Genomic DNA, 17978 nt, shown 5'->3' on the forward strand with positions numbered 1-17978 from the left:
GTGTGTGTGTGAGACCTTACTCTGTAGTCACTAGATGTAACATAAAAGATGGGGAGAAACGCCAGCCAGATGATACAGGTGGTGTACATGGTGAATCCAATGAACTTGGCCTCGTTGAAGTTCTCCGGGCACTTCCTGGTCTTGAACGCATACCTAAACATCGTGGACAATCAAAGCTTATAGACAAATGAAAGATGTGGCCAAGTGAACTATGATCTGCTTTCCCAATTCTTTGGTAGGCCTATTGCATTATAGATCAGGTTTAGACCTATGGAGAAATGTATTTCCTGTCCTGGTATGAGTTTCGAAAGACAATGAAACATAACATACTGGGTGATAGCAAGGGAATATATTGGTTAAAATATGGTTGAAATTGATATTGAAATTGATTGGTGGGGCCAGAAAACTTTGAGATCTGAAGAAGGAAAGTTTGATCAAGAAACATTTCTGAGGGTTTAGCTCTGAATCAATTCAGAGCTTTTGGAGAGAGAGGAACCTCTTGTGGCCTACTGACTTGAAGGTTCGGTGAGGATTATACCTTTTTCCCTTTTTGAGCAATGCATTGCCTTTTTAGTTGTAGCTAGTGGTTCTCTAAAGTTTAATTTGCAAGGACCCGCTTGCCCCTTAACTCTTGAGTGTACAAATGGAACCAAATGGACTCTTACGGGACCATTTGGTTCCATTTGTATACACTCTCAGAGTTACAGACCTTGTTATGGTCATTCAGACAAAAATCTAGACAAAAATGTCCACCACAGGCCAGCATGGCGATGACCCCTGATTTTAGGTCATTACTTACTAGGTAATTTACTGTTGTTTTTTCTCTCTTGTTTGTACCCCCTTATAATGTTTATATGTGCTCTCATTTGTTTTGTTTAATACCTGTTTTGTGTCTGGGGACTACGGATGGAAATTATAGCATCCTTGCTTAATCCGGCATATTTACATTGCATTGTATGTGTAGTGTCCATAGTGTCTGTGCTGTCCTGTGCAAATAAACGTATAAATAAAAAAATACTGAATGAAAACGTGTGAGCCTTACACGGTACACAGGATGACCAGGAGCACGTCGTAGCTGAGGGACAGCAGCATGCTGGAGTCCCGCACGTTACACTTGAGGATGACCGTCTGCCGTCTCTCTGGCAGCGTGAAGCGCCGCGTCCCAGGAACCTCCAGCAGCAGCCACACGGACACCGTTACCAGCTGCACCGAGATGAGGCTGAGACAGATAAACACCTGGAGACATAGAGAGAGAGACACCGTTACCAGCTGCACCGAGATGAGGCTGAGACAGATAAACACATGGACAGAGAGAGAGACACCGTTACCAGCTGCACCGATATGAGGCTGAGACAGATAAACACCTGGACAGAGAGAGAGACACCGTTACCAGCTGCACCGAGATGAGGCTGAGACAGATAAACACCTGGACAGAGAGAGAGACACCGTTACCAGCTGCACCGAGATGAGGCTGAGACAGATAAACACCTGGAGACATAGAGAGAGAGAGACACCGTTACCAGCTGCACCGAGATGAGACTGAGACAGATAAACACCTGGACAGAGAGAGAGACACCGTTACCAGCTGCACCGAGATGAGGCTGAGACAGATAAACACCTGGAGACATAGAGAGAGAGACACCGTTACCAACTGCACTGAGATGAGGCTGAGACAGATAAACACCTGGAGACATAGAGAGAGACACCGTTACCAACTGCACCGATATGAGGCTGCCGCTGAGACAGATAAACACCTGGACAGAGAGAGAGAGACACCGTTACCAGCTGCACCGATATGAGGCTGAGACAGATAAACACCAAGGTCTGTAACTGGTGGTTCCCAAACTTTTCAGGTCGAGACCCAAAAGAGAGATTAGACGTTTGCCCGGGGACCCAAACTAGTGAAAAAAGCAGATTTACAAGTGCACAATGCGTAGCTTCGTGCCACATTGAGAGCTTGTAAGATCGGCTATTTTCATTACTATTTAATTATATTTTCTAATTGATGGAATTTCTTAGATTTGCTTGTTTGTTTTACAATTTATACGTTTATTTGAATGAAAAATAAATAAATAAATAGTTTTTATTAAACCAAAAAACCTTTTGAAATATATATTTTATTATTTTTAAATGTAGGAAAAGAAAATTTTATTTGTACTCGAGTCCTGACCCATAAAAAATGGTCCGTAACTCACAAATGGGTCCAGAACCACTGTTTGGGAAACAGTGCTTTAATTGATCCATTGACCCATTAAAGCACCACATATCCACATATCTACAATTTGATCGAACCATCCATTCATCAGTCATCTGACTGTCAGTGCCCCCCCCTGCTTACAATCAGTGGTGTAACTGTAACGTACTAAGTATACATTTACTTAAATACTGTACTTGAGGTACCTTAACTTTATGGAATAATTACCAATTTGAAGTACTTTTACTTCTACTCCACTACATCTCAGATCCAAATATTGTACTTTTACTCCACTACATGTATTTGAAAACTTTAGTTACTACTAGTTACTTTGTAGATACTTGATTATTATTACAAAACATACATTAACCACTTCAACCCTATACATTTCGAACAATTTGAAAACTTGAAATTGGACATTCTGAACTATTTTTTACTTTTGGCACTTCAAGTAGGCTACATTTTAATGCCAATACTTTACCTTTGTACTTTTACTCAAGTACATTTTGAATTCTGGACTTTTACTTGTAACAGAGTACTTCTTTTCAGTATCAACACTTTTACTTACAGTAAGTACAAAACGTGAGTACTTTTTTCACCACTGCTTACAATGCTATACAACATCCGGGGCATCATCTATCCATCCATCCACCTATCGTCCTCCCATCTGTCCACCTCAAGCACAGCTGCTATCAGACACTCAAGGCTCATACATACTCCAGTTTTGAGTCGAGGCCCTCCCTCTGGTTCAGATGCCAAACCCCAGTGCCTGCAAAACCAACTCGAATGCGCCCTCTACCGATATTGCCCAGAGAACTGCCTCATAGAGAATATTTTTCCTCCGGTGAAAAAAAATCCCTTTCTGGCCAAAAAGTACCGTTTATACGTGTGGTGGGGGGCTCAGTGTGCGTCCACCACGTGTGGTGGGGGGCTCAGTGTGCGTCCACTAAGGAAAGTAGGCTTTCTAATGACACGACCCGCACACACACACACACACACACACACACACGCACACAATCAAGACTGAAGCATTTGCAGCTGGCTGGTGTTGTTAATTACCTGGCTTGCGCTGTGCTGCGCAGCTCTTCATTATGCTGGTTAACACAGCCTACTAATACTAATGCTACAGTACACCCTGAGGATTTTACTTTGCAAAGCATGGACAAATAATGGACAGACAATGTGAGTTGGCTTCATGTCTTGTCTTGAGTTGAAACTGTGATGCTGGATGTGTGAGGGAACTTGGAAAGGAGGGGCTGTGGGGAGGAATGTCACTACACACACATGAGAGAGAGAGAGAGAGAGAGAGAGAGCTGCTGCTCTCCCGTCTCGAGTCACGCAGCTTTTTGATTGATTGATTGAAGAATGTATTAACAGTTTGCAGAATTACAGTACATTTCAAGCACAAACTCAATACAAAGGCTGTTAACTGTGAGTGGAGTGGACGACCCAATTAAGCATTACACTTGTTTCCAATAGGGTCCACCATGTTCAAATCATCAAAACATTTAGAGACGTAGGCCTACAAATAGACACTTCTATAGACAGAACAGGAATTCATCATAACTCTATACAAAAACGGTGTTTTACCGGATTTTGATGTTTGTGTTAAATAACACGCGCACCACAGTTTGGGAAAGCCTGGTCTAGACCAATCAGTGAACGAGGTGATAGCCCCAGAGTGCTTGTCGGAAAGTAAAAACAGAGAAATGTGTCAGGGTCGAGTGACGTAATGTTGTAGTTTTAGAAAACTACACAGCGGTGATAAGCTATATCACCTTAAACTGGAGTATGAATAGGCCTTTAAGACCGGCGTGCACACCTGAGAGGAGGGGCTGATGAAGCGTGGGCGCGTGACTCCGCCTCCGTCCTTCACGCCGCTGAAGATCCGGGCGATGCGATTGGTCTTGGTGAGCAGGGCGGAGTAGCAGACGGCGAACGAGGTGCCCAGGCCGAGGCGCCGCAGGGCACAGACGGCGGGCGAGGGCTTGGCCAGGAAGAGGAAGGTCATGGCGTAGGACAGGAAGACCCCCAGCAGCAGGAAGTAGCACAGCTCCCTGCCCGAGGCCTTGACGAGAGGCGTGTTGTTGTGACGCACAAACACCCACAACACCAGGCCTGTACACAGGAACCTGGGTATAGGTGTAGAGGGGGGGAGGGGGGATAAAATAAGTCTATATCCAAAACACAGGAAATAGAGGGTATGCGCATATATAAATTGGGTGGCACATTTAGTGGCAAAGTGAGTTTAACGTTGTTAAACGTCATTTAATCAGATAGGACTTTTCTGTTGGATGTATGGGCTGTCAAGGGCAAGGCCATACAAGACAGTAGTTTTTGATGATGTCACGTGCATATACTCTGTACATGAAAATGTATAATTTATACATTATGATATATGGTAACTACACAATACTATATGTCCATTACTCCATTTGGTTAAAATAGACATAATACTACTGTGCGCTGGCTACGCTAATCCTGGACCTGGCCAGGTGTTTTAAAAAAAATATGGCTTCTAAAAATATGGGTCTTAAAAAATATATATGGAATTAATGTTGACCGTATTGCTTGTAATTTGTACTTTTGTTTTGTTGTTTTTCTTGTTTGTTTTTGGTGTAATCCTCCTGTGGGAAAATTAGATTGTATTATTGAATTGATTGCATTTATGAATTAAGAGATATTTGGAACACTCGGACCGCTTTGTGTGTGGTACTGGCACCGAGGTCCACTTTATAAGTGACACCAGTTTCTTTATTCATTAACGCTGAGGAAGGCCTCAGGGCCGAAATGTCCGATGTTTGTTGCTGCTGGGGGGAAACTGGAAACAAAACAAGAATCCTATTGGATATAAAGTGAGTGCTGGTATAATTTTCTATAGACTGTTTCTGCCAGAACCGTGCACCAATACGTTCTTACTTTGAACTACTCAACTGAGTGCTTGCTCTCCTCTCCTCTAACCCTGGACCTGAACCTAGAACCGTCCTTATCGTACTCACCCCACACAGGCGATGGTGATGGGTCCAATGGCCCAGGCGTCCTCCCACATGATGTAGTCCTCTGGGAGGTCGTAACAGGACGTGGGGTCCTCCTCGTTGGGCCACTGACCGGGGGCACAGGGCGCGCACGTGAACTCGTCAGCCAGGTACTCGTGAGGCTCGCAGGCAGTGCAGATCCAGCAGCAATACTCACCTGGAATGTGGCCATGCATATACAGTATACAAACAACATGGCAGACTCTGCTTTGCTAAAGTGGCGCTGTATAGAGCGTCGCAGTCCTGCCCCCTACCAGGGCCCAGGAAATGATTCTCCGTTCATTTTCCTCATAGACATTTCAAAAAGTATTTATTTAAAGACCTTTTAAGCCTCGTACAAAGCCAACTCTTGTCGTGACAAATCATGACAACAAACACAGTTTTTTGGGCCGAACAAATAATTAGAAAGAAAAAAAAAACGGCAGGTTACAAGTTGTCACGACTCGAGTTGGCTTTGTCCGTGACGTAACCGTCTTTAAATAAATACTTTTTGAAATGTCTATGGGAAAAATGCATTGGGAATCATTTCCTGGGCCTGGCGTCGTCATGAAAGACGCTCTATAGAGCGTCGCAGTCCTTCCCCTTACCAGGGCCCAGGAAATGATTACAGGCAGGTTACAACACTTTTTTTGTTGTTTTTCTTCTTTGTAATTATTTGTTTGGCCCAAAATGTTGTGTTTGTTGTCATGATTTGTCACAACTGGAGTTGGCTTTGTCCACGGCGCAAAGGTCTTTAAATAAATACTTTTTGAAAAGCATATGGAGAAAATGAACAGGGAATTCACTTCTGGGTCTCACGTTGTCATGAAAGGGGCGGGACTGCAACGCTCTATATCAGGGGTAGTCAACCTTTATTATCAAAGCCATTTTTGGTCCCAAAAAGTATTAGAATTCTATCTGGAGCCGCAAAATATGTTTGCTTTAATAAAGCAAACTTTAATTATTTGTGATTTTTCTGGTCTTTCAATATTACATTTTATTGTTTGCCAATTTCTCAAAGCAAATCAAGTATACCAGTAAGCCAGCAGCATTGGTGGTTGAAAACAAACAAAGATGTTTTAGCATTAATACATTCTCTATTTTCCTTAATTAAATGTGTTTCTTATTTTTATCTGGTGTATAGGCAATTATTAAAATGTAAAAAAAAAAAAAAGAAAAGAAAAGAAAAAGGAAAAGAAAACCTCATTACTTTTCATACTTCTTTGCCGTAGCAACTGGGAGCCACGGGAGAGGGCCTAAGAGCCACATGCGGCTCTAGAGCAGCAGGTTGCCTACCCCTGCTCTATATGCATCATTGAACTGGGGTTCGTTAATCAATTTCATTTATTCAATCTGCTTCAGACAATTCATGATCCATAGGTGGACTGGATTGGCCTTCTATCACAAGCACATTTATGCTGAATGTTGGTATGGTATGGCATGGAAAAGAAAGGGGGGGGGGGGGCATTTGCATTCCTTTCACCATAGTAAATGCTGCATGGTAAATGGTGCATTTATATAGCGCTTTTTATCCAAAGCGCTTTACATAGATTGTGCATTACATTCACCCATTCACACACCTTTACATTCACCCATTCACACACCAACCAATGCCATGGTAGATTGTGCATTACATTCACCCATTCACAGACACACACACACACACACACACACACACACACACACACACACACACACACACACACACACACACACACACACACACACAATTGTCGCGCGCGCGTGCTCGCTTCGTGACCAGAACTTTTTTTTACGTTTGCGTTGTCGCACCCCTCATGAGCAGACCTGTAGCAGTCTGGTTGATCCAGACGGCAACGTCTGCATTAATCGATGCCCGTCTAAAAGTACCTCAATGCCCCCTTTCGATACCTTTCATGTCACGACACGTGCCTGCAGGGTGTGGTGCCTCTCACCTGCCTGCATCTTCTTCATCTCGTTGCGTGCACAGGGGTCGCTGCACTGCGACGTGGGCACAGCCTCGTGGGGCCAGTGGATCATGTCGGTGCTCAGGCTCAGAGTCTCCATCCACTCCCCTATGGGCACGTAGCTGTAGCGGTCGCCGGAACGCTGGTAGCTGAAGATGTTGTAGCGGCCCAAGCCGTCCCCCTGGGTGTCAAACTTCACCACCGTGTCAATGCCTGGGGGAGAGAAGGGGGCTGAGGATGGGGGTGAGGGGTGAGGGGTGGGAGGGCGTTAAAGGGACATTTCACCACTGGAAGAAACTGCAGTCACTCAATGTTAATAGTTTGTAGTAGATAACAGTAGCACAATTTGAAATGTGCACCCTATGGCCAGAGAAATAAATAATTAAGTCATGTGTGTTTGACTAGGGTTTGACAGGATAGCTGAATTCCTACAATGACCGTCCATAATGCTTTGGTGCACACTGCCCCTCCTTGTGGAGAGGGGTGAGGCTGCATGGAGGTGTGACTTGTAGTCCGGGAAGGAAGTGAGTCCACATTTTCATGACAAATGTTGGTCATGAACATGGCGTCATGACTGAAAACACATATTACACACATAAAAACCCACAGGAAAGTGTTTCTTGTGTCCTAAACATCATTAAAATAAGATCTGGTTGCAAAAGGAGTGAAGTGGCCCTTTAAGATGAGAATGAAAAATAACAACACAAGAACAAACCAAACCACACAAAACCTGCACAGTCTCTTTGATTTATTTTACACTAAAGCAGCGCATGCAGCATCGAGGAGAGACAATAATCTGTGGTCTGGTCTGTTGAGCCTTTGTGGTCCACAGGAGACATTGAATGGGGACATATAATCACCACCAATGTTTCCATTACCAATGCTCTGTATTTGCTCAGGGGCTGTAGTAGTGTAGCCGCTCTGTATTTGCTCAGGGGCTGTAGTAGCCTAGTGTAAATGCCTGCTATGCAGCGATTACCGGGGCTGTAGTTAGTAGCCTAGTGTAAATGCCTGCTATGCAGTGATATCAGGGGCTGTAGTTAGTAGCCTAGTGTAAATGCCTGCTATGCAGTGATATCTGCAAGCCAGAGGTTCCCAAACTATTTACCTCAAGAAATTAGACGTTTGGTGTAAAAACCTAGTGAAAATATAGCCGATCTTGTAGATGGGCTATTTTCACTACCCATACTTCTAAAACATTTGTTTTCGAATTTCTTTCATTTTTCTTCAATTTCTTCATGAAATAAAAACATTTGAAAATGTTTTTAATAATAATAATTAAAAACAAAATGTAATAAACAAAAAATAAAGGGACCCATGAAAATGTGTCCGTGACCCACAAATTGGTCCCGACTGGGAACCAGTGGTCTAAGCGGCCTCGTTCTCTACAACACCCCCCCCCCCCCCAAACCAACGCCCCTGCATGGTCAAACAGGGACAAAACACACCGCTACTAACCGACGACTTTATTATCAAAATGCCACATTAAAGTCACAGAAGCGTGCAAGCGGAGGAGCTCCATCCCTGAGCAGTGCTGCTATACAGCCACTGTAGCCAGCCAGCCACACACTGATGGAATAAGCCGGTGGCTGTCCTTACGTGAGGGGAGGTACACACACTGCTGAAAATGCCAAACTGGTTTGTGTACACTTTGTTATTCAATGGATTACAATCTGCCCTGAGGACGTCGTATAGACATTATATGACAACAGGAGAAGAGACTGTGAAATTGGCGCCTGACGCTATAACGAAAACCAGAGGCAAGCATGCATGTAGGAGGTGACCGCAAAATTCTTGTATTTTTCTATTCCTACATGTTTCTAGTTTATATTTTGGTATGATACATCTTCCAATTCAGTAGCCTAATGGCAGTTATCGTGACCATTATGTGACCATATACCATTAACAACCTATATAAGGCAAAACAAATAATACATTTCATTATGATTAGCATGTGTCGTGTCAAACTATAGTTTTCATGATTCGGAATCCATTCCAAGCATTAGTTTTGCACGAAAAACACTCCGGCCAATAGCCGTCATCACAAATGTGATGTCAGCCCATTATTTTGGGCACATTTGGGCAAGTGTTTTTGTGCAAAACTAAAATGCTTGGAATGGATTCAGAATCATGAACCCCCTAGTTTGACATGACACATGCTACTTAAAGCATAATTGTTATATGGTCACATAATGGTCATGATAAATGGCATTAAGCTACTGAATTGGAAGATGTATCATACCAAAATATATATAACTAGAGACATGTAGGAAATCAAAAATACAAAAATGTTACGTTCACCTTAGGTGGCACTGGTACCAATTTGTGAAAAATATCAGTGTTGGCCCCTGCACTAAAATAAGGTAAAAATAAACGGGCTTCTTGAAGCGGTGCTGTCTCGGAACATCTGACAACGCTGCTGCTGACTGCTGGCTGTTTCTGACGCGCTGCTGACAAAGTGCATGTTCCACTGCCTGCCGTGTGGCGCGGAGCCTGCATGTCCTCGCAGTATAGAACAATCAGCTCTAGCCACTGACACGCGCTGTACAGCACCGCTGTTACAATACACGCCCTCACAGGCAGCCCCCGTCAAAATGATGATGCGACGACAGGGCATGTGTGCAGCGCGGTGCGCGCGCGCGCGTGAGGCTGCGGTGGAAAAATATTATATATATTTATATATAAATATTGTACTTTTACTCCACTACATTTATTTGAACACTTTAGTTACTAGTTACTTTGTAGATTTAGATTTGTATTAGAAAACATACATTAACCACGTCTGCCTTACATACATTTCAGCAATTTGATCTACAAGCTTCAAATTGCTGAAATGTACAGTATATAGGGCAGACGAGGTTAATGTATGTTTTCTAATAAAAATCTAAATCTACAAAGTAACTAGTAACTAAAGTGTTCAATTAAATGTAGTGGCGTAAAAGTACAATATTTAGATCTGATATGTAGTGGAGTAGATAATTGGAATTACTCAAGTAAAGTACAAATACCTCAAAATGTACTAGTGGAGTAAAAAGGGGAGGGGGGGGGGGTGTCAGTGTAAAGGATGGAACGGAGCTCACTGCTTTCACAAAGCATCACTTGTCAGAGACTAACAAGGGCCTTCGGTCGTATTATCAATGCACAATAGCATTGATAATACGCTGCGTGTCTACCTTATGTGCCCGTGTGCCGGTGCAGGCTTCTAAACAAATCACACATAGCTAAGTCCTTCCTCGTAATCAGTAGACAGACACACACGGCTTGGGATGAACCCACGGGAGTCACCATAATACAGCAAGGCTGCGAACACGGGATGAGAAAAATGATCGGTGTGTCTCTGTGTACTTATGTATCTATGTGCGCTTTTTTTTTGGTACATGGGTGAGACCCACTGAGACCTCTATCTTTTGGGTTTTGGTCTGCAGTGTGTGACTGGTGGAGGTATTGAGCTCCATGCGAGCGCTGTGGGAGACCGTTCTGACAGGACCAAAGCTCTGACTGACCCCGCTGTGCAAGTCTGTCTGTGTGCGTTTGTTTGTTTGCGTGTCTGTATGCGTGTGTGTGTGTGTGTGTGTGTGTGTGTGTGTGTGTGTGTGTGTGTGTGTGTGTGTGTGTGTGTGTGTGTGTGCGCGCGCGCTGCAACGCTGACAAGGGCTAAAGCTGTTCCATTGTTGTGAAGGCTCAATGAGTTGAGAGATAGAATGGCGTGTCAGACTGCAGCAGAGGGGGTTAGGGTTTATGAAATCCATAAATCACACAAGACAGCACAGCCCTCCTCTATCTTTATCCTCCCTCTCTCTCCCTTTTCTTTCCCTTCCTCTACACACCCCCACATCTCAGTGTCAAGTTTTCCTGACGATTTAGCTGCTAAACGTTTTTAAGTGACAGCCAAATGGATATGATTTCAATAAGGAGGAGCTGATAATAATCTTCAGACCGGGTGGAAGAGATAAGAATTCATTACCCTGCAAAGTTGGAAGACAATAAAGTCCGCTAATAAAACGGAGCAATATTATACTAGCAAGTTGGGCTCTCCTCCCCTCATAAACGCACGCACGCACGCATGCACGCACGCACGCACGCACGCACGCACGCACGCACGCACGCACGCACGCACGCACGGACGGACGGACGCGCAGTCTCTCTCTAAAATGCATGCACGCTTTGGCTAATTACCATAACTGCACCTTATTACTACATTAGCTGTGTGTTGAAGGCTAATTAGCTATATATGTGGTAATGATGTGTAATGCGGAGCAGTGAGATTGGTATTAGTCGGCAGCAGGGGCCTTTGAGGGTGCTGTGCACCGTGCACGCATGCTGTCCTTCATTCCCTCTAATAGACCTCTATCTGCAGAGCAACACACTCGGGAGATTGAGTTCCCCGTCTCTCCCTGCGAGCTAACAGTGTTGCACATGAGACCTTGCAAGTCGACATGCCTTATCAAGAAAAGTGCATGCTATAGGGTTGGAAGTTGGAGCTGACGATTGGTAACCAAATGGGCCTTATTAGAACTTTAACTCTTGAGACCGATTTGAGAGTTAAATTATTGTTAAACATTGTTGTATTGTATAACATTGTTATACATTACATCATTTACAAGAAGTCTACACAAAATTAGAGAATGTAGAATAATTGTTAGTTTGATCAATGTTTGTCTAATGGTACCAACATCAACACAGCATGGAATTGTTGTGGCGCTGAATCCACAGCCTGATATTTGGTTCATATTAATAGGTAATGCACACTGTATAATTTGCCAGAGTTATATATTACTACAGTACACTAATGTAAAGAGTGGAGTGAAACCTGCCACCAGAAAACCTCCCTAAATAGTTCCTGCTCACACCGCAGGAGAGCAGATAAGGGTGTCAAATGGGACACCATGCTTGCGGGGGAACAATGCCTGTTACTTACTTCACTGCCTGTAAGGAACCAAACAGGCCATGTCATAGTAATGGAGAATGGCTGATGCTGCCATGGTGAGATATTGGAACCTACATTCTGCTTGTGTCTACCTCATGTCAGTGAAGACAGATTTACTTTCTGGCCAAATTACTCTTCTCACAGCCAATGACTAAGGGTTTAACTAAGCCACTCCCAAGGAGGGCTGATTTCCAGTACCCACAGCAGCCAATAGATGTTAGCTGTTATAGACCTGCCTACAGGGCGGACCTTTAAAGCAGAGTTAATAAAAGTCACTGCGCGAGAGATGTATTATGAGAATGTAACAATGTATACAGTGTATCCTCTCTGTTTCCATTATATTGCAGGTTTAATATCTAAGCCTTAATATACCTGATACTAACATCAATCACTACGTACTATATATAATTGGTCATTAGACACTTTTCACTGTCTTAATAGCACAATTAATCTGTTATTGTGTCTATTTAAAAACAGGGCGATTTAAGGCCAAAACTGTGCAGATAGCCATTTATGGATGTGTGCACTAAATGTTATGTTATGTTATGTTATGTTATGTTATGTTTATTGTATTCGATGAATTATATATAAAACTATAAAAATACACTGTGTAGTACTTAAACGTATATCCAAGCTTGAATATCAACTACGCTGGAACTCTTATGGGCTTCCTTTGCCTTAAGTATACGTGACTGACTATTCCCACGGAATACTAGAAAAATGGACAATAATATTATTGTGGACAAAATCTTATCCAACGACAACAAAATATTCTTTAGTTTTGGGTCTGAGAGGCTAAAACTCAAATGCCCATTAAATAATGGACATTGATGTGAAAAGGGTTGAAAACCACTGTGCTATAAGGGAACAAAGGGTTTAAAACCACTGCTATAAGGGAACAAAGGGTTGAAAACCACTGTGCTATAAGGGAACAAAGGGTTTAAAACCACTGCTATAAGGGAACAAAGGGTTGAAAACCACTGTGCTATAAGGGAACAAAGGGTTTAAAACCACTGCTATAAGGGAACAAAGGGTTGAAAACCACTGTGCTATAAGGGAACAAAGGGTTGAAAACCACTGTGCTATAAGGGAACAAAGGGTTGAAAACCACTGCTATAAGGGAACACAGGGTTTAAAACCACTGTGCTATAAGGGAACAAAGGGTTGAAAACCACTGTGCTATAAGGGAACAAAGGGTTGAAAACCACTGTGCTATAAGGGAACAAAGGGTTGAAAACCACTGTGCTATAAGGGAACAAAGGGTTGAAAACCACTGTGCTATAAGGGAACAAAGGGTTGAAAACCACTGTGCTATAAGGGAACAAAGGGTTGAAAACCACTGTGCTATAAGGGAACAAAGGGTTGAAAACCACTGTGCTATAAGGGAACAAACCACTGTGCTATAAGGGAACAAAGGGTTGAAAACCACTGTGCTATAAGGGAACAAAGTGGGCGACACGCGCAGTAGATCTTTAGGCTATATGAAGTAAATGATAGAGATACAGAAAATGTTTGGACAGGGTCTGTGTTTATAGTTGTAGCTGTATTCCACTCTCTCTTTTATCATCTATCTCTGTCACCCTCTGCCTTTCTCAAGCTTTCTGTATCTCTCTGTGCTTCCCTGAACGGATTGTAAAACAGGTGGTTACATCATCTGTAGAATCATATTTGGTGATTTGACACCAAAAGACAGCTTGTGGGATCTTTTCTACTGACACTGCTTTGAACACACGCAGGCACACACAAGCGCACGTGTGTGTGTGTGTGTGTGTGTGTGTGTGTGTGTGTGTGTGTGTGTGTGTGTGTGTGTGTGTGTGTGTGTGTGTGTGTGTGTGTGTGTGTGTGTGTGTGTGTGTGTGTGTGCGCATGTGCGTGCGTGCGTGTGTGTACGCCCTGAAACAACGTTAGTTCTATGTGACCCTACCAACAGAATAACACCCTATAGCCCACTGTAGTCCAGCTGAGGCCCACATCCACTGCCCTCAAGCACGTCTCACATCTCATGACTGACTGAGTGACTTTCCGTGGCCTGGAGGTGGCCTTATATACAACCAAAAGTTGAAAGTCATTTTAACACTCAAACAAAGGCTTGGCAGTCTCCTCGAATCATCTCACACTATAGCGGTCTGTCCTCTCCTCTGCACTTTGGGTAAATACATTATACATTCACAGTGGTACCCACACTTTTCAGCCCGTGACCCAAAACAGAAATTTGTTATATTCGACCAGGATCCAAACTAGAGAAAATAGCTGATCTACAAGCTCACAAGGTGTCGCTTCACGCCACGTTCATCAAACAGTTGGAGACAGGAAAACAAACAACACTAACAAGGCAAATAATAAAGTTATCCATCCATCCATCCATCCATCCATCCGTTCATTCATTCATTCATTCATTCATTCATTCATTCATCCATCCATCCATCCATCCATCCATCTTCAACTGCTTATCCATAGTCGGGTCGTGGGGGCAACAGTTCCACCAGAGATATCCAGACTTCCCTCTCCAGAGCAACATTACTGACTTCCTCCTGGGGGATCCCGAGGTGTTTCAAGGCCAGTGAGTCGATGTGATCCCTCCATCTGCGCCTTGGTCTGCCCTGGGGTCTCCTCCCAGTGGGACATGCCTCGAGGACCTCCCTAGGGAGACGCTCGAGAGGCATCCTAACCAGATGCCTGAACCACCTAAGCTGGCTCCTTTCCAGGCAAAGAAGCAGCGACTCTACTCCCATTCTTTCTCGCGTGACTGAACTTCTCACACTATCTCTAAGTGAGATGCTAGCCACCCGTAGAAGAAAACTCATTTCGGCCACTTGTGTTCGCGACCTTATTCTTTCGGTCATGACCCACACTTCATGACCATAGGTGAAAGTAGGAACGAAGATTGCTTGATAGACAGAGAGCTTTGCCTTCTGGCTCAGCTCTCTTTTCATCACAACAGTGCGGTACAGCGACTGCAATTCCGCCCCTGCTGCTCCGATTCTCCGGTTGATCTCCTCCGTCCTCCCGTCACTTGTGAACAAAGACCCCTTGAGATACTTCACCTGGGGTAATGTCTCATTCCGTACTTGGACTTGGTGCCACCCGAAAGTCCTTCTCCATGGATTCCCCAAATTTCTCCCACACCCGCTGCTAATAAGAATAATAAAGTTAGATGGGAGAAAATTGATTTAAGTGTAAGGCCACTGTCCCACACAGCACAACAAACAGCACAGCACGCACGCACGGCACACACGCACGGCAAGCACGGCACGCACGTGTGGCAAGCTTGGCACACACACACACGCACGCACGCACGCACGCCACTAACTCAAGAAAATCTTTATTACTCAAGATTAATTAAAAGTAGGGTGAAAACATTCATTGAGAATCTGAGAGATTAATTAATGTTCTAGGCCATTTCGGGCAAAAGCAATGCCACGAGGGAGACTGGTGGTAATAAATTGAGTGGGGGGAGGGGGGGGGGAATGAAGGAAGAGGTTTACTCAGCATCATGAGTCTATATTCCTTTTTAATCCAGCCAACATAGACCAACAGAGAGAATAAATAATATAAAGACTTCGGACACTATTGAACAGTATTGATATTTGTATGTTTCTGGACAGAAATCGTTGCTCTCACGCTCACGCGCACGCACACACACACACACACACACACAGACGCGCGCACGCGCGCACGCACGCACGCACACACACACACACACACACACACATACACACACACACACACACACACACACACACACACACACACACACACACACACACACACACACACACACACACACACACAGTCACACAGTCACACGCACACACACACACACACAGTCACACAGTCACACGCACACGCACTGAATTTACTACAGTATATTCGTTCCCCCCCGAGACTGAGACTGAGGTGCTGTCTGGGTCGCGGAGCTGCGTGGGCCACATCGAAGAGAGACGGACAGAGGAGACAACGGTCACGGGGGACAGAGGAGGACGAGGAGAGAAGACGACTGGAAACAATGGGACGGAGCGAGGTGAGCATAACATGAAGAGGCCGAGGTGACGGTATATAGCCAAGATAGCCAAGGCAGGAGAGAAGAGATAGTAAGAGACAAAGAAAGAAAGGGAGCAATAACAGGTCTGCTTGTGGGAGTGGAGGGGGGGCTACATAAGGGGCGATGTGGAGTGACCGGAGAGGTGGGGGGGAGAGGTGGGGGGGAGAGGTGGGGGCGGAGAGGTGGGGGGGAGAGGTGGGGGGGAGAGGTGGGGGCAGACGACGACAAGATAAGGTGCGAGAGAAAGGAGGAAAGTGACTGACTATAGAAGGAAGAGGGAGAGAAAGCGAGGAGCAGGATCGAGTGACAGCTAGTGGAGATACACCGTTTGAAAAAGAAACCCCGAGATGGGAATCAGTACTAGGGAGGAGAAGATGAGACAGAGAAGGTGACTGGAGAGGAGGAGAAAGGAGAGGAGAGGAGGAGAGAGTAAAGGATGAGGAAGAGACGAGGAAACTGAAGGAATATTATGGGAAGAGACATGCAAGTGTGAGTGTGAGAGAGGTGATATAGCCTGGGAAGAGAAATGTAATGTTTTGAAGAGAGAGAGAGAGAGAGAGAGAGAGAGAGAGAGACAGAGACAGAGACAGAGACAGAGACAGAGACAGAGAGAGAGAGAGACTGAGAGACTAAGAGAGACAGAGAGACACTGCTGAGAATGCCATGCAGTGATGTAGAAATTGTGCAAATGAGAGCGGGATAGAACGTGAGACGTATAGACAGAGAGAGAGAGAGAGAGAGAGAGAGAGAGAGAGAGAGAGAGAGAGAGAGAGAGAGAAGAGAGAGAGAGAGAGAGAGAGAGAGAGAGAGAGAGTGAATGAGTGAAGGTTGCTCTCTACCATCTAAACATTGCAGTAAGCTCTCAGCTCCATATGGCCCTGAAGGCACACCGCCTCTGCTAACACAGACATAACACGCACGCACGCACGCACGCACGCACGCACGCACGCACGCACGCACGCACGCACACACGCACGCACGCACACACGCACGCACGCACGCACGCACGCACACACACGCACGCACGCACAGTTCAAATAGTGGTGATAGATGTGATATTCTCCTATCTCTGCTCTTTTGTGTTTGTTTGTGTGTCTCCTGAGCTGCAGAAGAGGGAGGTGGGTGGTTGTTAGTTGAATGATGGCTTTGAACAGTGTGTGTGTGTGGGTTGGGGGTGTCTGCGACTTCACACTGGTACGAAAAAAAGGAATAAAAATCTAACGTTTCAAGCTGTCTTTGTGCAAAAAAAGACAAGTTGTACATGTGCATATATACTATGTGCATGCATGTGTGCATATATATATATATATATATATATATATATACTGTATATACATCTGCTGTCGGGAGGAAACCACCTAACTCCATAAAATATTTTTTAAACAAAGCAATACTGCCTCCTAAAAGTTGGTTGTGACTTTATTTATTGTCAATTAATTCCATGAAAGGGAGAGAGATGGTGGAGTTAGCTGATTTAGCAAACAGTTTGAGGGTCCAATGGAGTTAAGAGGTTTTCTCCAAAGCACTTTTTACTACTTTCCATTGGTTCAATATTTTCGAAACAACACACAGATGTAAAGGGTGTTCAATAGCACTGATTTATGCAAAAGAAAAAAAATCAATCATCAAAAACCGGGAGGTTATATATATATATATATATATATATATATATATATATATATATATATATGAATGCCACAGACGAGACTTCCGCTTCCGCCCAGATGGAGTAGCCGCATGATCATTTAATTATTAGTTTGTTTTGACCAAAACTGCCACTTTTATGTCAAACTACACGTACAACTGGTTAAAGTGCAAATAGATGGAACTGAGGTCAACTAAATCACAGCTTCCT

At 44.2% G+C, this 17978-nt stretch overlaps 1 protein-coding gene across 1 annotated transcript in view; it reads right to left on the minus strand.

Annotated features, from left to right (window-relative positions):
- The window catches only part of grm3 (glutamate receptor, metabotropic 3), a 47861-nt gene that overhangs the window by 4269 nt on the left and 25614 nt on the right, over window positions 1–17978 (minus strand). The window contains exons 6-10 of the mRNA XM_079501109.1: window positions 7143–7385; window positions 5194–5386; window positions 4017–4326; window positions 1043–1236; window positions 21–153 (exon numbers count right to left, since the gene is read on the minus strand). Of these exons, the coding sequence (XP_079357235.1) occupies window positions 21–153; window positions 1043–1236; window positions 4017–4326; window positions 5194–5386; window positions 7143–7385 (1073 nt within the window). The remainder of the gene's footprint in view (window positions 1–20; window positions 154–1042; window positions 1237–4016; window positions 4327–5193; window positions 5387–7142; window positions 7386–17978) is intronic.

The sequence above is a fragment of the Electrona antarctica genome, assembly GCF_951216825.1.
Source record: "Electrona antarctica genome assembly, chromosome: 5".
In the NCBI taxonomy this organism is placed as follows: Eukaryota; Metazoa; Chordata; class Actinopteri; order Myctophiformes; family Myctophidae; genus Electrona; species Electrona antarctica.